The following is a 21,720-nucleotide window of genomic DNA, read 5'->3' as shown; positions in this document are numbered from 1 at the left end:
GAGAGAATGCATTAGCGTGATTCTTTTTAGTCGTCTAAACTGATGACTTTGTCGTTTGAAGGGGGAGATTGATTGGCAGTATGGTTGTCGGTGTGGTTAGCAGCGTGATTGATATCTTTTTCAGCACCTTTTTCAGCACCCTCATCATCACTGTCGTCGAGCGTAATTGGTCCATCGGTGTGCATTTTCTTTGCTGGCGGTGGGCCTTCGTCGTCGCTGCTATCAACGATGCTAACGACGCCCTGAGCATTTTCAGTGTAAGTTTGTGTATTAGTACTGTCATCGTTTGCATCATCATCACGGCCTCTCTTGCGTGAGTTTTCAGCGACAGGAGCGAGTTTCTTCTCCTTCTTTGCAGGCTGTTTGATAGAGTCAGAGTGAGGAAGGGCAATCTTCTCCTCCCCAGGCATAGCGAGAACGACGGTAACATTTTCCACCTCGCCATCCTCATCAACGAGAGTGATGAATGTATTCTCGCCGCATCCCAGCTGCATGAGGGTTTTGTCTAGATTTTCGTCGAAATCTGGATCATAGAGGAGACGTTCTCTCTCAAACACGGCAAGTTCGCGCGATGGATCAGCGTACACGGCCACTCTACTCCTGAGAGCATCTATAAACTCGCTCAGACGCACCTCCTCCGCCTTCACTGGCAGGGTGAGGTAGACATCGCGACAAGTTGTGCATCCTGCATTAGGTGTCTCGAACGGAGCTGCTATCAACTGCGAGCCGAGATAAACACTCGGTTTGCACAGCTCCATCTGCCTCGTGAGCACATTGATCGCTTTCATCGTCTGCACTCCAGCTATAATTGCATTCGTGGTGGCTATCGCAGGGATAATGTTTCCCGCCATCTCCTTCACTTCAAAGAGCGTCTTGGTGGGTATGCCATAGACTATTGAACGGAGGTTAGAAGCAGCTGCGACGAATTCGAGCGTGTCGCGGTCGTCCTTGTCGAATTCGATCGGGTGGGTCGTGTTAGAAGAGCGCTGGGCGAGACGGGCAGTAGCGTCGAGGAAGAGACCAACGTTGTCTGCAAGAGTGAGTTTGCGCTGGTCTGCGATGGCACTCTCGGCGGTATTCTCAGTAGCGCTGTCACCCTCACCCTTACTGGCGCCAGAAGATGTGGGGTGCGCTGTAGACGTACTCGCTTCGTCAAACTCGAGAGGGGTGGGCGGAGTACGCGTCTTCCACATATCCTCCATCTGCAACAATCGTCTGACATCGCGGTTGAAAATCTTGTCAAATAAGACACGCGGCCCACCATCACTCTTGACAGCCTCGCGTATCTTGTTGAACGAGCCTTGCTCCTCCCTGAGCGTTTTGATTTCGTCACCATTCTCACCGTCGAGTTCAGCGCGGTCAAGCTCACCCTCATCCTCAGCCTCGCCAAAGACGTGTCTGGGAGGATTGTGAGAAAGGTTAGGATAATGCAAGAGAAAATCAAAACTAACGGTAGTAAGTAGGATTTAGACCATACGATAGTGTGAATGGGAGCAGAAGGGGTGCTTCTGATGGTGCACACCGGGTAAGTCTTGGGAGTTGGCTTCACCTGACAATCGTAGCATTCAAACTTATCCTTGATGATGACCTGGACGTTACCTGAGTATCCCGTGGTTCCACTCTCGATAAGAGGCGTGTCTGCAGCTAGGCACATCTTGTTGACGTGACGGCGCGCGTCGAGGTTGTCGAGTGCGCCGAGGACCACGTCGAATTGGGCGAACCAGGAGACGTTGTAATGAGTCTCCTTGACGTTGGCTTGGTGGGGTGTTATAAGCGCATTTGGGTTGAACGTGCTCGCTGTTTCTTTGGCTACGACCGCTTTGCTACGCTTGATGTGCCGCGCTTGGAAGAGGAATTGGCGGTTGAGATTAGAGAGGTCAATCGAGTCGAGGTCGATGATGTGCACGTCTGTGAAGCCAGATAGGATAACGTTCTTCAGTAGCTCACAGCCAATTCCACCAGCGCCGACGATGAGGATTTTGGAGGAGTTAATTGATTTGTATGATTCTGTACCGAGGACAGTGGATATGGCGTGGGTGGTGGGATGTGTGTTGGCTGACGTCGTGGCTGTGGACATGGCCGTATGGGATGAACAACCATGTGTATTGGGTATAGTACAGGCATTAGAGGTGTTACGAGGATTAGACGTATTCCAGCTATCAGGAACACTAGGAATATCCACTCAGATTCCCAGCAATCCCTACGAATCGGTGTGTATGCGTATTCCACTGCCTACACCGCTAAACCACGCAGGAAGGGCGATAAACACACTCAACGAGACGCTCCCTCAGTTCTTCCATGAGGGTTTAGTGGATATCTTACCAAATGGCGCACCCCTATACTCCCCGCACGTACAGCTCCGATTGCGCCAATTTTCACTGCCTTCTCTGCGCGGCAGAGGGGTGTATATGCGCAGTGCGGGTGTGCTGCGCGTGGTGTTTGTAGCGCTGCACGCGGACACATCGGTGGTGGTGAAGGGTGTGAGCTTGCACGACCACCGCCATGTCCACATGGGGCTCATAGTGAACGGCACGAACAGACTCACTCAGCAACGATACGAGTGGGATGTGCTGTTTCGATATGCATTCGACGAAGCGGGGTTGGTGAGCACGCACGAGGTGTTGCGTATCCATCCCCCACCCACCACCAGCGTCGTAGAGGGACTGCGCGCGGTGCTAGCGGGGCTGATTCGGGAGAGGAACAAGGAGAGAGGTGTCGTTGCCTGCGGGGGCGCCAAGGCTTCTGCTGGTGATGCTAATGACGGTGAGGTGCGCTGAAAAAGATGAAAATTTTCAGACCATAACGACCCTCACTAATCTCATTCCCAAGCGTGTAGAAAGGTGTATTGTATAGTAGAATGTAAGATACATGTATATCAGGATAGTTGAAGCAATTTTACAAATTTTCCAGACTATTTAAGCGCGCATCCCAGCTCACGCATTCCTAACAACCGCATCCAGTGACGAAAAGCAGCATAACGCAGCAATACAAGCGAGTAGACAAGTTCTGCTGCGACGACAGCTGTGGGGAAAGTCCCCGGACCTACGCACGCCGGAGAGCACGTCTTTTGACGATGGTGTGGTGGGGAGTGGGGTGATGGCTCCTGTGATCTGCAGTGGGAGACACACCAAACACTCCCGATGAAAGGCAGAAAGCATTCACTCACCAGCGAAGACAAGAGCTGTGTGTTTGCAGTCTGTCATTAGATAGTCAACTATCAAAGGTATTTTGCTGGTCATTTCAATGGCAACAGAATGGGGCTTACTTTTGGTCAGTACTGGATGCGGTTGTTTTCTATTTTCTACTGTGAGTGGTGTTTATAAGCCAGAGCCACACGACAGCCACGCATGATGCTTTTGAACTGCACAAGTTTGAATTTCTTCAGGGAGGAGTGGTGTGCTCATGTATCATCTACAAGGCTCCAGAATTGACATACTGAGTGCTGTCTGGCTCTGGCTGCGTTCCACTGAGCAACACTAACACGCGCAATAGACATAATATAATACTTGTCTCAATGTATTTTATATCTTTTGATTGGTATTTGTTCTGTAGTAGCCCTTTAATAGATTTGATCCCAACAACCATGTCGTCTGCCAACCAAGTACAGCTATCTATACACCCACTCCCCGTACTCAACATATCCGATCACTGTACCAGGTCAAAGTGGATTGGCAGTGCTGAGGTGTCTATAGGTGCGCTTCTAGGCGTTCAATCTGGGAGAAATGTTCAAATCGTAAATAGCTTCGAGTTGAGAGTCGCGGGCGGTGTCGAATTGGATAACGAATACCTGAATACCCGTCTCGAGCTATTCAAGCAGGTGTTCCCGGAATTTGAGCTGATTGGCTGGTATACTCAACGCACAATCGCCAACACCACTCAAATACACAAGCAACTCCTTAAGTACACTGAGTCACCGTTATTACTCGTCGTAGACACTCAGTCCACCAACATCCACGCCTACGTCAGTGTATTCGATGTGGATGACATTAAATTGGTGGAAAGCGACTACTCAATCCAAACAACTGATATTGAAAGGGTTACTGTTGATGATATACACAAATCAAACCACTCCTCCCACTCCTCTGCTCTCAAAAACGGCCTCAACACGCAAGTTAACGCTATAAAACTGTTGGATGAGAGAGTGGACGTGATTAGAGGGTATTTGACAAAGCTAGTTCATGGCCAGACACGCAGAGACGACGAAATACTTGGTATGATTTATAACATCTCAACTCAACTGCCTGCGACTACCAGTGCTCAGTTTGAGAGAGAGTTGGACACTGAAGCCAACGACACCCAGCTCACTACCCTCCTCGCTGCCCTCACCTCATCCACACACTCCCTCAACAACCTCATCAACAAACATTCCATCACTACCACCTCGTCGCAGTCCCCACAGTCTCTCCAAGATCAGATCAATTCGGGTATTAAAAAGGGCTTGTTTCAACACCCATCTCAGCAACCAATCAAATCTAGGATACCTAAGAAGGGTGCTGGTCGGAGGACTTAGACGTATTGCAATATACGAAAGAAAGTGTCTCAAGTGTATCACGCATCGAAAGTATGTATACTATATATTCTATGTATGCTATCTATATCCATTCTATTCTAATGCATTATTTCTTCATGTTGCTCTCGATATCCTTCTCACCCCTTCTAACGCCCTCAACAATCGCATGTGTCATCCCGTTCAACCTCAGCGAGGGAACTCTCCTACAGAAGAAATCAACCACCTGTTTGCAGCTCTGCAGCGAGGCTGGCGACGCGTCTTTGTAGTATTTGTATGGTTTATATCTTTCTTGGAACTTGGGACCAGCAGGGTCACCATGGGAGTGAGAGAGTGATTTGAGCAAGAGGTTGAGAGAGTGTAATGCGAATGAGGTGATTTGCGGTGTGTGTTTGGTGTGCTCGCTTCCCTCCCAGCCACTCAAGACCTCCTCCACAAACAGCGCCGCGCTGTCGTCGTATCCAGTGCGCAGGAGCCATCGGAGAACAGCAAGGGCAGTATGGGGGTTGGTTTGAGTGCGAGTGTGTGTTTGAGTGTTATCATAACCAGTTGCACTCCCGTTCCCCCACACATACAACCCTCTCTGCAAAGCGAGGAGGGGAAGAACATTAACGAGAGCCTGCTGTGGAGGTTTAACGCCATCGATCAGTGTCGCGAGACGTCTCCACTGATACTGCGCCACTAATGAGCAGTAAGGTGGTGGGAAGCTGCTGCTACGGCGAGCTCTACCCTGATCGCGGAGTTGTTTAGTAGACGCGCTCCCGCTCTCGCTCCTTCTCCCCATTCTCTCCGCTGGCACACCATCGAGCAAAGCAACAAAAGCAGCCTCACTCAGCTGCACTCCCTCGCCTAGTTGCTCGAGGTACCAAGCAGCCCCCTTAACATCGCGCGTCTGCACAAGTCCGACTGTGAGAATGCTAGCGAGTGTGCTGTCGTGAAAGAGCGTTTGGGGTGGGAAGGCCGAGAGTGCTTCTCTGACTTGTCTTCGTGAGTGGCGCTGTAAAGCGAGTGAGACTTGCTGGTAGGAGCGTGGGTGTAGATTTTGGTATGGGTATTGAGGGGAGTTCGGGGTGTGAGTGTCTTGTGCTAACTGCCGTGACTGTGGCTGCTTTAACGGGTTTACATGCTCGCCAGCCTCGAGAAGCGCTCTCTTCATCGCTTGACGTTGTTTGCGTGATTTGGTTGGTGTATTAGTGGTACTGGTATTGCCCCTCTCATTCAGCTCATTAAGCTCATTCAGCTCAGTTCCATAGGCTAGCTGGTCGCGTATGGTGAACAGGAGGGGAGGACGGTGAGAGCTGTGTGTAGTGGGTGTGCTGGGTTTTTCGATGTAGGCGTGTGCCTGTGTGTTTGTGTTGGTATCACCGCTGCTACTGACAGCCACACGTCTACTACGCCTGGGTAGACGTGCACCATATGGAACACCAACAGGACTACTCAAGCCGCTATCGTCGTCTGTGTGAGTGTGCAGCCACCTCCGCTGTGATGAGAATGAAGAGAAAGACGAGAATGAAGTAAAAGCCCTGGAGAAAGCGATCCAGGTATGTCGGCGGGTGGATGAGGTGGATGAGGTGTATAAGGTGGTCATTGCTAGTAAATTGCTAGTAGATTGACAGGTATTTAAATTGAGTGTTTGAGTGTTACCAAACAAGTCAAGCAAGTTGAAGGAATCTCGAACAATTTCAAGTATTCAAGTAAATTCAAACAAAGTCAGGTTAAATTCAAGATAAATTGAAAATTGAAAAATGATTATTTATTAAAAAACACTACTTGTTCTCAGTATCTGGCTCTGGTGGAGAAAGCTTAAAGTGCTCTGGCTTCTCATCAACACCTTCACCAACCTGCTCCCAGACCGAAGCAGCGCCTTCAAAGTTTCTAAAGGCTTGAGTGAGTTGTAGAGGTTCTTGAACAACACGCTTTTTCTCTTCATCGTATCTCAACTCTGTGTAGCCAGTGAGGGGGAAGTCTTTCCTAAGTGGATGACCTTCAAATCCTGTATGTTGCGGATGAGTGAAAACTTTGGCCAAACAACCATTCAAACCCACCATAATCAGTCAAGATACGTCTAAGATCAGGGTGGCCAACGAAGAAGACACCATACATATCCCAGGCTTCTCTTTCAAACCAATCAGCGCCTCTGTAGATTGCTGTCGCTGAAGGAACTGGCGTAACTTCATCAGCATATGTCTTCACTCTAATACGAGCATTGTGTCTAACGCTGAGGAGGTTGTAGATGACTTGGAATCTTTGGGATCTGGTTGGGTAATCAGCTGCAGTGATATCCATTGCTGATTTGAATTGTGAGTTGGTGTGGTTTTTGAGGTAGTCCAGCGTAGGGAGAACGCCAGAAGGAGGAACCATTAGAGTAATCTCATCCTTATAAACGCTAAATTCTTGTATAAACTTGGGTAATGATCCCATTATGTAGCTGGCGTAGTCATGTAAAGGTCCTTGTTGGTGTGTGGTGTACACAGCTGGATTTATTGGTGCAGGTGTATTGAAATCTGAGCTTGGTTGGGTGTTTATAAAGCGTAATCCACTTAATCTGTTTAATCCACTAATTCTACCTGCCACTCTACTAATCCTCATCATGATGGTATTCACCCAAATCAAATTAAAATTATTAAAATAATGAAATTTAAATTCAATTCAATTCATTTTACACTCTCTTCTTCTTCTTTTGCACCACCTTGAATGTCTCTTGTGGTGCTTTCGTCGTCGTTACTGTCCCTGTCAACCCTGTAACCCCCTTCGCATCCTCCTTCCTCTTACGCGCAAACTCTGACGCAAATCTTCTGCCATCCATCGTCGACGATGATGCATACACCATATCCTGGATCAGTTCCAGATCTGGTTTCTCTATATCGAACGACAGAAGTATTGGAAGTATTTCATCAGCTGTGTCTAGTTAGCGGTCTGTACCCTTCTTATCTCCACTTTTCACTCACCCGTCGTCCCATTCAACCCTGTCATCGACCCCTTGCACCACTTGACAAACTCCTCTGAAGGTGCTCCTGGTTCACGCACGTTCGAGCCTTGAGCAATCGACGCTGGTACACTGACGCTAGGTGTAGGTGCTGCTGGTGTAGCTGTTGTTTTAGCCGGTGTGTTGCTTGCTTTCGCCGTTTTTGCTGGTGCTCCGCTTTGTGTTTGTGACCCCAACCCGCTGCCTTGACTTGCAACTGCACCTGGTTTCACCCCACTGCCCTGCACCACTGTCCAAGCACCATTGCCTATATTTGCATTTGGATTTGGATTTGCGTTTGCGTTTGCATTAGCACCAGTCATTCCATTCAATTGCGCTGTACGCTGCGCGGATGCCGCATACCCTCTCGCAGCAGCATGGGCCTGAGCCGTAGCCACATTCTTTCTCTGCACCTCGCGCTCTTTTGCTTCTTCCTCTTCCTGGATCTGTCTCAGGTTCTTCTTCTGCCCGAGGCTGCTACCGCCCCAGGCTGGAGGGGTGGAAGTGGAAGTGGAGGTGATATCTTTGGAGTTAGTGTTAGAGCCATTGTGTGCTTGCTGACTCGCACCACTTCCACTGCTAGCCAGTCCCCAGTTGAGTGTGCCTGGGAGGACGTCGTCAACACGAGCAGATGGTTGCTGTTGCTGTTTTTGCGCTGCCGAGCGCTGAGCCTGAGCCTGCTTCTTAGCCGCCGACTGCCTAGCTTCTGCCTCCTGGATCTCCTTGAGTGAAGGTGTGGTCTTCTCGCGCACATTCTCCGTCTGTACCTGTGCTTGTGCGGCCCAGGGTGCAGGAGCTGCCTTCTTTGGTGGGTAGGTGGTATGCGTGTTTGTGTGCCCGCCTTGCTTCTCCAGCACGTCGCCCAGCGATACTGACATCTTGGGTGAGTCGGAAGAGTGATGTGGGGCTATGTCTCTGCCACCACCAACGCCACCACCATTCACGCCACGCTGCACTCTCTCGAGCTCCGCTTGCGTCACTACATTCACACCACCCCTGCCTGATAATGGCTGGGAGTGGGAGTGTTGTGGGTGAACTGCCTGGACTGGTTCAACTCCCTGCACCTGCGCGACCGGAGCGACTGGCGCAACGGGCGCCACTGCCACGGATGGCGGAGTCTTAATAGGCGACATCACACTTTCTTCCGCTATACTACCACTATCGACGGTAGATTCAGGTGCTTCAACTGCCACTGACAAATCCGCATCGTCGCGGAGATGCGTGTGCGCTAGCTGCTCTTGCGCCTGCTCTTGAGCCTGTTTCTGTGCCTCTTGCTGGGCTTGTTGCTGGAGCTGCCACACGTGCAATTCCTGTTGCTGCTGTTGTTGTTGAGCAGCGGCTTGTTGATGTAAGAGTTGGTGTTGAATAAACTGCTGCTGTTGTTGTTGGTGTTGTTGTTGCTGCTGCTGCTCGAGGAGGTCTCTGTGACGGAGTGCAAGTAGAATCTCCTCTTTGGATTGCTGCTGCTGGTGGTGGTGTTGTTCTACATCCACCATTGGACTGCCACTGCCACTGCCACTCGCCCATAATGGCCTTGCGAATGGGGTGGATACGGGTGATGGACCAGCTGAGTCAGTTGCTGCTAGCCTTTGTAGCTGTGGTTGTGGCTGTGGTTGTGGGTGGTAGAGCTTGTTCACGTCGACCACTATCGCACTGTGGAAGGGCTGGCTGCGGTCTGCCACTCTAGCTAGCAATTCGTCGAGTGGGATAAATGTCTCACTATCTACTCTGCTCACAAGGAGCGAGGGCGGGAAGTAGGCAGAGAGGAACCATTGCTGCATGGTGTCGGGATTGAAAGGGCCTTGGAGGCTGCCAGAGGGGTCCCTATAGACCCAGTCTGAAAGGGTTTGTGAAGGTGGTTGTGGAGGCGCGTGTTGCTGCGGCTGTTGAACCACCTGCTGTGGCTGCTGCACACCGTCAACAGCCTTCTTTGAAGGTCTATTAAGAAGACCTTTGGGCGGAGTCGTCGGAGTCGTCGGAGTGGCTGGTCTGCTGGCTGGTCTGCTCACTGGCCTGCTCACTGGCTTGCTTGCGACTTTCCGGTTGAAAAGATCGTCGCCCTTTTTGAATCGCTGAGCCCAGCCCGAGTGGTTGTCCCAGTCTGGAGCGGGAGCGGCGTGGGGAGCGTGTGCACTTTGAGTAGCGTGAACACCGTGTGCACCGCCACCACCCTTCACGGGCGTCGACTTTGATTTCTTATTGTTATTAACAACACGCTTCTTGAAATTAGAGTTTAAATTGCCAGAAATCGGCGTGTGTCTGGATAAATTCACGGGAGTTATTTGCGAGTCAGATACCAGCAGCGAGTCGTTGATGTTCTCTGGCCTGGCAATCTGTAACCCCTTGTACGCCTCGATTATTTCATTCTTGCTGTATCTCACTGGTAATGCCATCTTAGTCGTCGTCGTTGTCGTGTTAGACCAAATATTCCTTAGGCGTGCTTGTCATCAGCAAATATTTTCAACTCGTTTTTATTTTCTTATTTTAACACCACAGTAATCCTGGCAACTAGCTGAATCTATCTCTGTCGTTCTCACATTCTCATCTCCACTGCCCATGAATATCTTTGCAACGCTGACGATGACGGTGCTGGGGATACTCCCAGCGACACACGCACTAGCCGACGCACCCGTCCAATCGCTCCTCGACCAGCTCAGCTCCCTCTCCAACTACAGCCCTTCTTCCATCCACCCTTCAAGATACATACACTCGTCTTATAACCCAGTGGATTCTCCAAACGACTACGATTTACTAGCAGACGGCCTTGTTGAGCTGCTCGACGACTCTGAGCTACTCGCTGATCTCGTCTTTCGAGCGCCACCGCCCTTCACCCACAACACCCAACACGCCTTCCAACTCTACAAATCACTAGCCAACAACGCCTCCGCCACCGCCCACTCCATCCTCGCCTTCCTCTACGACACGGGCTACAACAGCGTCGTCGACCCCCACCCTGGCCTAGCCCTCCTCCACTACACGTTCGCCGCTCTCGCCGGCCACACGCCCGCGGAGATGGCCCTCGCCTACAAGCACTCTATTGGCGACGGCGCCGAGCTCTCCTGCGACCAGGCTGTTGAGTGGTACAGCAGAGTCGCCGATAAAGCCATGGACTACTACCTCTCCGGTCCCCCTGGCGGTCATGCTCTCCCTCTTTCCAAACCGAAACTCTCCGATCTCAAAGGCGGCCCGTATGGTCTCGGCGCGTCTGCTGCCTCTACCGGCGAGAACGCGTATCGACCTGTGATCTACGCAGGCAAAGCGCGCGACTCTGGTGAAAATTGGCACGATCTCATCGACTACTTCTCTTTCGCTGCCAACCAGGGTGATCTTCAGTACGCTGTTCGTCTCGGCAACATCTACTACCACGGCAGTGTGTACACCCCCAAGTTCGGCCCCGCAGACGGCTCTGGTGCGATACCTAAGGATTTCAATAAGGCCAAGTACTGGTTCACCCGCGCCACAAGGAAGATCTGGCACGATGGTCTGCAGTCTGATAAACAGAGAGAGGCGACCAAGTATACCCGCCATCTCGTCAGCATCGCCTCTAATGCATTGGGCAGGATGTATCTGCGGGGTGAGGGTGACGCAGGCACAGCGGACTACTCCAAGGCCTACAAATGGTTTAACAGAGCCCGCGATCTCCAGTCCGCAGAGGCTGTGTACTATCTTGGTCTCATGTATAAGCACGGCTACTACGTCGACTCGAACGAGGACACCGCAACGATGCATTTCTCCAGCGCCGCTTCGAGTGGCTACCCCGAAGCGTATGTAGAGCTAGGGAATGGTTTACTAGGTGAGTGAGAGGGAGTGAGAATGCGTTTCAGAGCTGACACCGCACCTACACAGCGCGCGGTGACACCGAGAATGCCATCCAGCACTACGAATGGGCGGTGAACCTATCAGCTTCATTCGAGGGAACATACCGACTAGCAACCCTAACGCGCCACCACGATTGTGCGAGTGCACTTGCACGTTTCAAGAGTGTATCTGAGCGTGGTGACTGGCTAACGGGGGACAAGCTATGGCAGGAAGCGACGCAGCGATGGGCTCTATCTTCAGACTGGCACCGCGAGTCTTATGGTCGCCACGAAGCGGAAGCTGCCCTACTTGCATGGTGGCGCCTTGCCGAGATGGGATACGAGTCCGCGCAAAACAACGTCGCTTATATTCTCGACCAGGACACGCAGCGAGTGCGCCTCACTAGCTTCGGTTTTGATCCGCCTGTCAACCACACGCTCGCATTTATCAGTCTGCGGTACTGGGAGAAATCCGCTGCGCAGCACACCCTAGACTCGCGGATTAAGGCGGCTGATTACCATTTCAAAGGGCTTGGTACACCCGCTGATCCCGCGCGAGCTGCTGAGCTGTACCTCGCGGCGGATACCTCCTCACTCGCCCTCTGGAATGTGGGATGGATGTATGAAACGGGACAGGGTCTCCCGAGTGATCTCAACCTAGCAAAACGTTATTACGACCAGGCACTCGAGACTAACGCACAGGCTGCCGTACCCGTTCTCCTGTCCCTCGCCCACCTCTACCTCAAATCCCTCTGGCAGTGGGTGAGGAGCGGGGACGACAACAACCTCCTGTCACACTTTAGCGGGGGTGGGGAAGCGCAGGATGATGCAGGTGCATCTGCAGATGGTAGAAGCGCGAGAGAGAGAGAGGAGGATCGCGACAGAAGCGATGCGCGCGAGGCTGTCAATAGAGTGGACTGGATGGCCTATGGCGCGGGTGACCAAGGTGCACACGTCCCGCATGGCCACCTCGGCTTCGTCGACGGCCTCCTCCAGCGCTCCTCCCCGCCCGATGGCCACCACCACCACGACAGCTCGCAGAGCATTACCTTCGTTGTCGTTATCGGCACACTCGTCGCCCTCCTCTATCTGCGCCAGTATATCATGGGTCGTCTGAGGCAGAGGGCAGTCGATAGGCTCACGGCGGAAATTACGCGCAGGGCACACGAACACGCTGGTCATACCGCCGCGCGAGGACAGACGCAGGCGAGTGAGCAGGTGCAGGCGGAAGTGCGTCAGCAGCAAGAGCAGCCTGAGCAGGAAGTCAGACATAGAAACAACGCCCGTCGCGACGACCACGACCACAACGACGATACCTAGTAATTGTATAATGAATCATTTCAAATCAACGTCTACAAAATTAGCAGCACATTGCAGTTCTAGGCTTGTCGCTGGGGCTGCTCGCAGGCGTGGCACTGGGCCATGTCTGCAGCAGCACCCCCAGCTGTCTCTCTATCACCCCGTTTCCCGTTGTCCTATGCATTGTTCGCATACGCAACAGTATAAAGGCGAATATTGTATCATGGAGGGAAACAAGAAGGTTTGCGCGGTTTTAAGTGGCTGATTTTTTATTTCATGTGGCTGTGAGAGGAGGCTTTGAAAGGCGTATCTGTGTGTGTACGTGTGCGTGTTGCGCCATCCCACATTGCCTGCCTGCTGACTCGTGAAGTTTTGCACGGTGTCTTCTCGCACACAAGCACACGCACACACGTCAATTACCGCCAAATGCACTGCGCAAACAATACGATGCATCGCACTCCTTACAATACTGTTACTTTTCCCACTCTAGCTCACGTTTGTACCACTGGTTAATTACGAAAGTGCCACAGGCGACACCCCCGTACTCAAACCGTGCAGCTTGCTCTGCGAAGACTCAGAGAGCTGTGCCCAATTGCAGGACTGGCGGGCTGCACAAGCCCCGCCGTCGCCGACGTCTTCGCTGTTCGAGAAGAAGATCCCCGCGCGCGTCATATTGGGGGTGAAAAACTGTGCCTCCTGTCAAAAGCACTCTTCTGGATGCCAGCTGTTGCGCACTAATTACAGGCATACTCAAACCTGCCTGCCTGTCTCCCTGCCGTAACACTAGCGGTCGCTAAAACGACAAAATAAAAAGTTCGTCAGGAGCAGGATTCGAACCTACGCACCAAATGGTACTTGATAACGTCTCAGACATTCAAGTCAAGCGCCTTAACCGCTCGGCCATCCTGACTTATAAAGGCCGCCATGTCGGTCACAATCATAATTGAAAAAACGGATGAGATTTGACAATCCAGGTGCGCGGCGGCGCAGCGGGAAGCTCGCATTAGCATCTGTGGGAGGCGCAGTGTTTTTGCCTGCGGTCGGACGTTTGCTCCGGGAGCGGCTTTTGGACAGGCTTTGTTCCCGTTGCGCCACGAAGGGAGCGGATAGAGGCGCTGAACCAGCTCAGCACCAACTCGCTCGCCTCCGGTAGTTTCACGTAGCTACTTTCCAATTTACGGCACACGTGCCAAGAACCGCACGCCTTTGAGTCAATACAATCGTCAGCTTTCAATGCGCAAGAAGTATTGATAGGCGAAGATTACTAATCGTTGTAACGCTTTAGACTATATATTATGATTTCTATCTATCTATCCCTCAGCACCGTCACATATGCGCAAGAGTTCGTCGGTAGTTATGTACCACCCCGTAAGTGTGCGGAGACTAGCGTTGTGCCGGAGCGTCTGTTGCGCAGCAGTACCAGAAAATGCACTCGCTGATCGGGCATCCAAAGCACACGCCGGTGGACACGCACAGACACATAGGAACACGACAGTGCAGCAATCAAGATACCATGTGCGTACTGCACCAACCACACCGCCATCGCCCCATAAACACCATATCATCCACAGGAAGTAAGGTGGTCGGACCTTTGGCGCGTGTGCGCGCAGAGTACATAGCTGGAATAAAACCTTAGTGGAGGTAGCAACACCAGCGCGATCGTCGTTGAGCCAGGCAATAAGGAAAAGCAGTAAAGGTAGCAATCACCACATTCTGCTTTTCCTCGCAAAGCGCCTTCTTGCTGGAATACTTCTGGACATCGTGAGTGCTGTCAAGTACAAGCAACCAATCGAGGACAGAGGGGTCTACCTGGGTAAGGTGTCTGATGAGCGCAGTGAGCATCTTGGCGGACTCGGCCTTCGCAGCAAGAACAACGCCATCACCAACAACATCTTTGATCAACAAACAGCTTAACCCAGTAGCAGTAGGGTGCTTATAGGGAATGTAGCAGCCTGCGAGCTTATTTCCTGTTAATTTGAAGCATTTGACATTGCAGCCAATGCACTTTGGCCCTCGCTTCATAAACCCGTTCGGCACCGCGCACAGCACCAAAGCAACGATACTGTTAGGATCCAATAGCACCCTACTACCGCTAGATATTGCCTCGCTCGAGCCCTTACTATCACGACTTCTCTCATACGGGTCTTGATTTTAAGGTCCTCACTGATGCATACATCTGCATCCGCATCATAAAAAAACAAAAAAGGTGCGAGAGATGGTCGCCGGAGATGAGCGCAAGCTCTGCACACTATCGCAGATTTTGCATTTATCGCTGAATTCAACATACACTTCAAGATTTTTCTCATCTTATCTACAATTCTACAATTCCCCACTACGTATCTAGAGCTGATACGAATATCATGCGGCGTTTGTAAATGAAGATATACATTTGAAATATTAACAACAAAGCAGCTAGCAAGAAGATAATGAGAACGATATCATGAGCAAAAGTCGATGATATCCTGATTTGTCACGGCACAAAGACGCTGAATACCTTCGTGAGATGATTGGCAAATGTCGTGCAACTTCTCAAAGATTATCGTATTCAGTAATTCTTCCATGTTCCCCTCCAAAAACTTAGCGTATTCTTCAGCGTGCTTGTTCTTCAAGTGTTTACGGGCAACGCTAACATTGCAGAAGCTAATCTCCTTATTCTGCAAATTGAAACGTTATTCAAATGCCTAGTGAGAGTAAATATCATACTCACTATATTCTGGCAATATAAACAATCATTATAATCTACCATTAGGTTCAACATTCCTGTGATGATGTCGTTCGCTGCAATTGAGCTTTACAGTTGGAAAACGATTGCCATCCTGTTGATTGCCACATCATCTGTCAAGCCTTTTGCAGCAGCATAAAACTCGTCTTCCTCCTCATCCTTGTACTCGACGAATTGATCTTCAAGTTCGGGTGTTTTGATGAGATCAGCAGGTCTGTCGCTGGTTGAAGCAGCATCGATTCGAATTCTCGCTGCTTCTGTTTCTTCATTTCCAATAGAATATAAGTTTGCTGAACATATAGTTTCTTTTGCTTGCCTCTTCTCATCGAAAGTTCCCTCAATTGCTAGAAGCTTGAGTAGGTTCTTGATTTTCCTCTGCTGGAGTTCTTGATTTTCTCCTTCTCAGCTCATTTTGAGGAACGCAATCTGTCCTTAAGCGTTTCAAATTGTTTTCCTTCTTCAATACTCAAATCTTTGCTTTTGGTGTGTTTATGAATTGATTATGTAACCTGAAAGCTTGCTGCACTCGCTCGCTATTTTTGCAAGCAGTGAGTGATTGTATATCCAATTTCTCCTTGTCGAGCTGGAAAGGATTCCTATCTTTCCTCATAGTGGAAGCTATTGCGGTAGAGGTGAGCTCTGTTGAAACCCAATACGCAGCCTTGACCCATTAAGCCAACCTTTGCCCCTCCTCGATAACATCATTCTTGTCAGCTATAATTGCAGATATTGGTATAGTTCATTGATTCACCTCTAGTGTAGCTTTGCGTACCAGTATATGACATTCCATGACCAAGAATATCGGCTTGGAACTCCCTTCCAGCAAGACGTGCCTTGTCACCCACTGCGTACCACCACGGGTAAGTTCCACCTGTCGGAAGCCCTACCTGTTGGTAGACAGTATTGAGCCTGCTGATTATTGCACCAGATCCCATCGCGACATTGTTTGGAACATAAATTTTCGTCACGGCCTTGATATATTGCTTTGAATGGATATAATTGTGCGATGTGCATTCAAATAAGGAATGTCGATGTGTGTCAAGAAGTCGGATAGCAAAGTTATGGGCACCTCCCTTGTGTCTTTCAGTGTGGCTGACAAACCGCCATAAAGTATAAAAAGGGTAATGCGACTGGAAATAACTTGAATTGTACATCTTGGATCTCTTTAGCGACGAATCCGCATGCCTTTTGCCGTACGTCGATTGCTCGCCTCTCTTGGCCCTTTAGCGTGGTTATATAATTGGTTACTTCCTATTTGAGTTCGCCCATGGTCATTAATTTAGAATCGTCAAAGCGCATGTTTCTTAGGCTATCTTTGCGCAACCCAAAGTTAGAAACGATGAGAAGGGCGAAAAGTGTGACAAGTTTGTGACTGGAACTTTGACTTCTATCGAATGGCCTGGACAAAAGACTTTCGACACACTTGATGAACTCGAGCTTTCTGTAGGATTGTCTCGTGGGTGGGTGGCTATTCAACTCTAGGTATTTTCACTGGATCTTGCAGTCATCTATTAAACGAAAGCGTAAACCGTCCTTTAGGTCATTTGAAGAACCACTGATTATGTCTGAAGGTGTAATTTTTCTTGCCTTAAACTCATTCTCGACAGCTTTACGACAGTTATTGCCCAGCTGATGAACGTTGAATACTTCACCCGCTTGTTTGGGGCTTCGGAAGGGTGTATAACTTTAGTGTGCTCTGCTTTCATACTGATATAGCAGCCAAGCACATTTAACAAAGACGAAATGGACTCTTCCGAACCGCTTATGTCGTCAAAAGGGGAAGACCGGGTTTCAGATATGTGCACCGGCTGATGAATATCAGTGAACCATTTCATAAAATCAGCTTTAAACCGCCTGATTTCATCTCCACCTTCGCACTAAAGCCATTGGCAGGAACACTAGTGATTTTTTCGGTACCAGCCATTGCAGCACTAACTCCAGCGAGCAGGCCCTCTCTGTCATCTTTCAGTTGTTTATTCAGCGGATTTTCTTTTGGCATAATGATGTTATCTCTCAGAGATGAGGTAAGTGGCGCGAGATATGTTAAGTGGGGCCGCGAGATCGGAAAAAGTGCATATAAAATTTGAATACACAATAATAACACTAGGAAGATCAGAGTTGTCAGGAGTAACGTTATCGTCAACATCATCCAAGAAGAATTATCGCAAGACTTGTCACGATTTAAAAGATTTTCCGTGGTCCAATTTCAGAAATCAACAGCAGACAGCGAGCGGGCATTTGCTGGTGATGCACGGCTTTTCACATGCCACAAACGCACCGCAATCCAAGAGAAAGTACATATAGCATATATCAACAGACAAATGAGACGACTGCAAACTTACCGCTGATGCGGTAGTCCGGGTGCTCCCTCTGCATGGTGTCGACGACGTCCCTCTCCAAGCCGACGATGACATCTGCCTTGTTCGTGCGCAGACTGAGGAGAGGGAATTGGCCGGCAAGCGGGCCGAGGGCGGTCTGGAACGGCGTAGTCGGGTCCCACAGCGCGTCCGACGTCAGCTTGCGGTAGTTGAGATCACCCTTGAATATAACGAGGTTAGACTTCTGCAGGTCGCTTACCAAGCTGGCGGCCTTGTCAGGCATTTGGGGGTAGCTGTAAGGCGTGCACCAAAAGTCGGCGTTCGAGGGTGTGCCTAGTTTGTAATCAGCTGGGACCGACATCTTGAACGTGCCGTCATCGAACATCTTCTTCCACCTCTCGCCCAGGTCGACAACCTCCTGGCTGTCTTCGCCGAAGAAGTCTTTGGCGTTGAGGAGCTGGTTGAGAAGCGCAGGTGTATCCGCCGGCAGCACGTCAGAAACAAACCATGGGATTGTCTTCGGGTGGAAGACGACCGTGTCAGCGAACGGAGTGCAGTTCACCAAGTAATCGGCGAGAATCAGGTCAGTGTAGAGCTCGTAGCCTGCGTTATCGAGGACGAAATCGATTCTGCCACCGCGTTTAGTGGAGATATACTGCCACAAACGTGGTATGTCGTTCTTGATAATCTTCTTGAAGCTTTCCTCCAGCGCCTTCTTTCCAACAGCTTGTAATTTCTGTACATCGGCGTAATCGAGATCAACCAATAGACTCAAGTCAGTTGCGTTTCCCCACAAGCACATCTGGAGCATCTCTAGAAACATAATCTCGATGCTCTCGTCGACATGTGTTGGTTTTGTGGTGTTTGTGATGAGCTGCTGCTGAGCCCTCGCCAATTGGAAAACTGAGGCTTTTGATGATTTGAAAGTATCGTCTTTAGATTTCTTGAAAGGATCGTATTGCTGGAAGTAGGTGCTGTTGCTGAAGTAGCTCCTTATTCTTGCGTACATGTAGCATTCAGCGAAAAGCCAAGGGGCGGTGAACCACGTGTTATCCGAGTGTTTCTCGAGCACTCTAAGCTCATCGTTGTAAATATGAGTGTTGGCAGCGCTAGTGTCTTCAATGTCGCTGGTGCGTCAAGTTAGGTGTATGACGCGTGAATGGGCCATTACGCACGATAAAGGCTGGTCCCTGCCCATCTCATGGCGCAGTTTGGACAATTGCTGGATGATGGCTTTACCGTCTTGGAGCTTGTCGTCGGAGGCGCTCCTATCGAGCGCGTTTGATTGGTAGACAGAGTCGATAACGTTTGTGATAATGGAAGGCCATCTACGCACGACACTTGCATATGCGAAGCTGTTGGTATCCTTTGGGGATGTCTGCGGGATTCCTTCTGGGAGTTGGTATGTCATGAGAGAGAGAGTACAAGGAAATAACCTGGTCCTGTTGCAAACAATCTCAAGCAATCACAAAATATCCCGGCCCTCCACTTGTCGCTCACAGTCTACCACCATCACTCTATGGACGAGCAGCTTCCGAGCTTCTACAAAATGAACGAGACGATGAAAAGGCGCAAGCCGCAAGTTGAGCTGGAGACTCTCGGCGGCAGCGACGTATCCGCACCCGCTTCCTACGACAAAACCGATAAGGAACATTTGTTCGTGTCGAGGAGAAGACAAGTGGCTCCTCCACGCCCAAGGAAGGACGGCAGCTGGTTCCGTTGCGCCGATGTCATCCCCACGCGCGACGAGCTCAAGCCACACATTACCCCGCTCATCTATACCTTCCTCAGCGCACTCACGCGTCTCCTCTGGATCAACTACGAGCCTTCTGTTGTTTGGGACGAGGCGCATTTCGGTAAATTCGGTAGCTACTATCTGAAGCGGTCTTTCTACTTTGATGTCCACCCGCCGCTTGGCAAGATGTTGGTTGGACTCGCAGGTGCGCTGTCTGGGTACAATGGCTCCTTCGAGTTCAAATCGGGCGAGCCATACCCAGACACACTCAACTACGGCATATTTAGGGGTTACTTGGCTAGCTTTGGTGTGCTTATCGTGCCTTTAGCGTGGTACACGGCCAACGAGCTTCATTTGAGCAAACGCAGCTGTCATCTCGTAACGCTAATGGTGTTATGCGATACTGCGCTCGCTACAATCAGCAGATTCATTCTGCTCGACAGTATGCTCCTCTTCTTCACCTTCACTACAGTATTCTTCCTCACCAAATTCCACAACGAGCAGCACGAGTGAGTGTGATGCGACTGCACTCTTACGAACCCACTCACATACCCGCAGCCCATTCGGATTCGACTGGTGGATGTGGCTTATCCTCACTGGGCTCTCAATCGGCGCCGTGTGCAGCGTCAAGTGGGTGGGGCTCTTCGTCACAGCCGTCGTTGGCCTATACACGGTTAGTGAGCTGTGGGAGAAACTGGGAGACGTCTCCCTTCCCAAGAAGACGTATACGCAGCACTGGCTCGCGCGCATCGCATGTCTCATCTTCATCCCCGTGGCTGTCTACGTCGCCGCATTCAAGGCACACTTCATGATCCTCAACCACACGGGCAGCGGCGATGCGCAAATGTCCTCTCTGTTCCAGGCCAACCTGAAAGGCAACAAGTTCTACAAATCCCCACTCGAGATTGCGTACGGATCCAAAGTCACTCTCAAGCAGATGGGCTATGGCGGAGGGCTGCTTCACTCGCATGTGCAGAACTTCCCTCTCGGCTCACTCGAGGGTCAAGTGACATGCTACCATTACCAGGATGACAACAACCAGTTCAACGTACTGCCTTCGCTCGCGCAGCAGAAGGTGGACGAGGCAACCCGGAATGCCGAACGTGGTGAACTATCTGCGGGTGAAGTGGGTGAGCTGGGTGAGCGAGGTGAACAGAGTGAAGATTTAAGCCAAGATGAAGGAAGCGACAAGGATGAAATACGATTCCTCCATTCAGGCGACATCATTCGTCTCCAACATGTCCCTTACTCACGCTACATACATGCTCACGACCTCCCCGCACCACTGTCGCGACTCGATTACGAGGTGGCTGCATTCAGCGCCTCTCGCGAAGACGATACAAATGATAATTGGATAGTGGAGCCAGTCGACGATGTATTCCGCGGAAAACTCACACCCCACGACCGTATACACTCACTCACCACCCGCTTACGCTTCAGACACCGCAACCTCGGGTGCTACCTCCGCGCCGCTAACAGGAATCTACCCGAATGGGGTTTCAAGCAGGTAGAGGTGACGTGCACCAAGGAGAATGACGTGAGGGACGACTACACGCATTGGAATGTCGAATCACACTGGAATGACAGATTACCCAGGGGCAAGAAATCACTCTACCGTACTAACTTCCTCAAAGACTTCTGGCATCTCAACATCGCCATGATGATGTCGAATAACGCTCTCATCCCTAACCCCGACAAGGCAGATATACTCGCTAGCAAACCTACTGACTGGCCCTTTTTGCGTCTCGGGTTGAGGATGAATGGGTGGAGTGACCACAACACGAAATACTACTTGATCGGCAACCCCGTTGTATGGTGGTGCTCGAGTGTAGCTGTGATGCTCTTCGTCCTTATCAGCGGCTACCATGTAGTGTGCGAACGGAGGCGTGTGCGCGACGTGACTAAGCGTGAGTCCAAGTCCGAATGGGACTGTAAATCATTATTGATTGCTCACACCCCTCGCAGGAGAACTGGACCACTTTATCTACGTAGGTATGGTCGCATTTGGCGGATGGGTTTTCCATTACATACCCTTTCTCATCATGGGCCGCGTCACGTATCTTCATCACTACCTTCCCGCACTCTACTTTGCAGTTTTGGTGCTGGCGCTGGTGCTCGATCATGTTGTCTTCAAGCGCAATGTGTCAGAGGGCGTGAAGTGGTTCGTCTTTGCAGTACTCGCTCTCAACACTCTTCTCACTTTCTACCACTTCCGCGGCGTCGTTTTCGGCATGGAAGGTCCTATGTCGCGCCATAAGCACCTGGGATGGCGGAGTAGTTGGAATATATACTAAAATCAAAAATAAATTAAACATCCTTGTAAATTACACTGTCAGATGAATTGGAGAATATCCTTTGGTTGTCTGTTACTTCGAAT

The 21,720-nt window shown here is 50.5% G+C and overlaps 12 protein-coding genes and 1 non-coding gene across 13 annotated transcripts; 5 read left to right on the top strand and 8 right to left on the bottom strand.

Moving 5' to 3' along the window:
• Positions 1-26: 26 nt before the first annotated feature.
• J056_001277 (Ubiquitin-activating enzyme -like protein) lies at positions 27-2,077 on the bottom strand (the record flags this gene model as incomplete). Its single annotated transcript, XM_009270837.1, has 2 exons — positions 27-1,398; positions 1,452-2,077. 2 exons carry the CDS (start codon positions 2,075-2,077, stop codon positions 27-29), a joined length of 1,998 nt encoding a protein of 665 aa, XP_009269112.1.
• Positions 2,078-2,216: 139 nt separating this feature from the next.
• On the top strand, positions 2,217-2,777 carry J056_001276 (uncharacterized protein; the record flags this gene model as incomplete). Its single annotated transcript, XM_009270836.1, has 1 exon — positions 2,217-2,777. The coding sequence occupies one exon, from the start codon at positions 2,217-2,219 to the stop codon at positions 2,775-2,777; it is 561 nt and encodes a 186-aa protein (XP_009269111.1).
• Positions 2,778-3,583: 806 nt separating this feature from the next.
• J056_001275 (COP9 signalosome complex subunit 6) lies at positions 3,584-4,510 on the top strand (the record flags this gene model as incomplete). The annotated part of the gene is made up of 1 exon (XM_009270835.1): positions 3,584-4,510. The coding sequence occupies one exon, from the start codon at positions 3,584-3,586 to the stop codon at positions 4,508-4,510; it is 927 nt and encodes a 308-aa protein (XP_009269110.1).
• Positions 4,511-4,616: 106 nt separating this feature from the next.
• Positions 4,617-6,095, bottom strand: J056_001274 (uncharacterized protein; the record flags this gene model as incomplete). The annotated part of the gene is made up of 1 exon (XM_009270834.1): positions 4,617-6,095. One exon carries the CDS (start codon positions 6,093-6,095, stop codon positions 4,617-4,619), a length of 1,479 nt encoding a protein of 492 aa, XP_009269109.1.
• Positions 6,096-6,273: 178 nt separating this feature from the next.
• Positions 6,274-7,099, bottom strand: J056_001273 (uncharacterized protein; the record flags this gene model as incomplete). Its single annotated transcript, XM_009270833.1, has 2 exons — positions 6,274-6,500; positions 6,553-7,099. The coding sequence occupies 2 exons, from the start codon at positions 7,097-7,099 to the stop codon at positions 6,274-6,276; spliced, it is 774 nt and encodes a 257-aa protein (XP_009269108.1).
• Positions 7,100-7,166: 67 nt separating this feature from the next.
• On the bottom strand, positions 7,167-9,865 carry J056_001272 (GYF domain-containing protein mpd2; the record flags this gene model as incomplete). Its single annotated transcript, XM_009270832.1, has 2 exons — positions 7,167-7,405; positions 7,456-9,865. The coding sequence occupies 2 exons, from the start codon at positions 9,863-9,865 to the stop codon at positions 7,167-7,169; spliced, it is 2,649 nt and encodes an 882-aa protein (XP_009269107.1).
• A 187-nt stretch (positions 9,866-10,052) lies between these two features.
• J056_001271 (Protein sel-1-like protein 1) lies at positions 10,053-12,589 on the top strand (the record flags this gene model as incomplete). The annotated part of the gene is made up of 2 exons (XM_009270831.1): positions 10,053-11,265; positions 11,319-12,589. The coding sequence occupies 2 exons, from the start codon at positions 10,053-10,055 to the stop codon at positions 12,587-12,589; spliced, it is 2,484 nt and encodes an 827-aa protein (XP_009269106.1).
• A 59-nt stretch (positions 12,590-12,648) lies between these two features.
• Positions 12,649-13,240, bottom strand: J056_001270 (uncharacterized protein; the record flags this gene model as incomplete). The annotated part of the gene is made up of 2 exons (XM_009270830.1): positions 12,649-12,744; positions 13,097-13,240. 2 exons carry the CDS (start codon positions 13,238-13,240, stop codon positions 12,649-12,651), a joined length of 240 nt encoding a protein of 79 aa, XP_009269105.1.
• Positions 13,241-13,384: 144 nt separating this feature from the next.
• Positions 13,385-13,478, bottom strand: J056_004886. Its single transcript has one exon. It is a non-coding gene; the product is annotated as a tRNA-Ser (tRNA).
• A 385-nt stretch (positions 13,479-13,863) lies between these two features.
• On the top strand, positions 13,864-14,482 carry J056_001269 (uncharacterized protein; the record flags this gene model as incomplete). Its single annotated transcript, XM_009270829.1, has 3 exons — positions 13,864-13,936; positions 13,986-14,142; positions 14,188-14,482. 3 exons carry the CDS (start codon positions 13,864-13,866, stop codon positions 14,480-14,482), a joined length of 525 nt encoding a protein of 174 aa, XP_009269104.1.
• An 877-nt stretch (positions 14,483-15,359) lies between these two features.
• Positions 15,360-16,225, bottom strand: J056_001268 (uncharacterized protein; the record flags this gene model as incomplete). Its single annotated transcript, XM_009270828.1, has 2 exons — positions 15,360-15,634; positions 16,042-16,225. 2 exons carry the CDS (start codon positions 16,223-16,225, stop codon positions 15,360-15,362), a joined length of 459 nt encoding a protein of 152 aa, XP_009269103.1.
• Positions 16,226-17,600: 1,375 nt separating this feature from the next.
• Positions 17,601-19,019, bottom strand: J056_001267 (UPF0364 protein C.13; the record flags this gene model as incomplete). Its single annotated transcript, XM_009270827.1, has 2 exons — positions 17,601-18,735; positions 18,784-19,019. 2 exons carry the CDS (start codon positions 19,017-19,019, stop codon positions 17,601-17,603), a joined length of 1,371 nt encoding a protein of 456 aa, XP_009269102.1.
• Positions 19,020-19,127: 108 nt separating this feature from the next.
• J056_001266 (Dolichyl-phosphate-mannose--protein mannosyltransferase 2) lies at positions 19,128-21,637 on the top strand (the record flags this gene model as incomplete). Its single annotated transcript, XM_009270826.1, has 3 exons — positions 19,128-19,852; positions 19,902-21,250; positions 21,309-21,637. 3 exons carry the CDS (start codon positions 19,128-19,130, stop codon positions 21,635-21,637), a joined length of 2,403 nt encoding a protein of 800 aa, XP_009269101.1.
• Positions 21,638-21,720: the final 83 nt, after the last annotated feature.

Source organism: Wallemia ichthyophaga (genome assembly GCF_000400465.1).
Source record: "Wallemia ichthyophaga EXF-994 unplaced genomic scaffold scaffold14, whole genome shotgun sequence".
Lineage (NCBI taxonomy): Eukaryota > Fungi > Basidiomycota > Wallemiomycetes > Wallemiales > Wallemiaceae > Wallemia > Wallemia ichthyophaga.
Note: the sequence above shows the minus strand (reverse complement) of the source record. Positions and strands in the feature narration are given on the sequence as shown.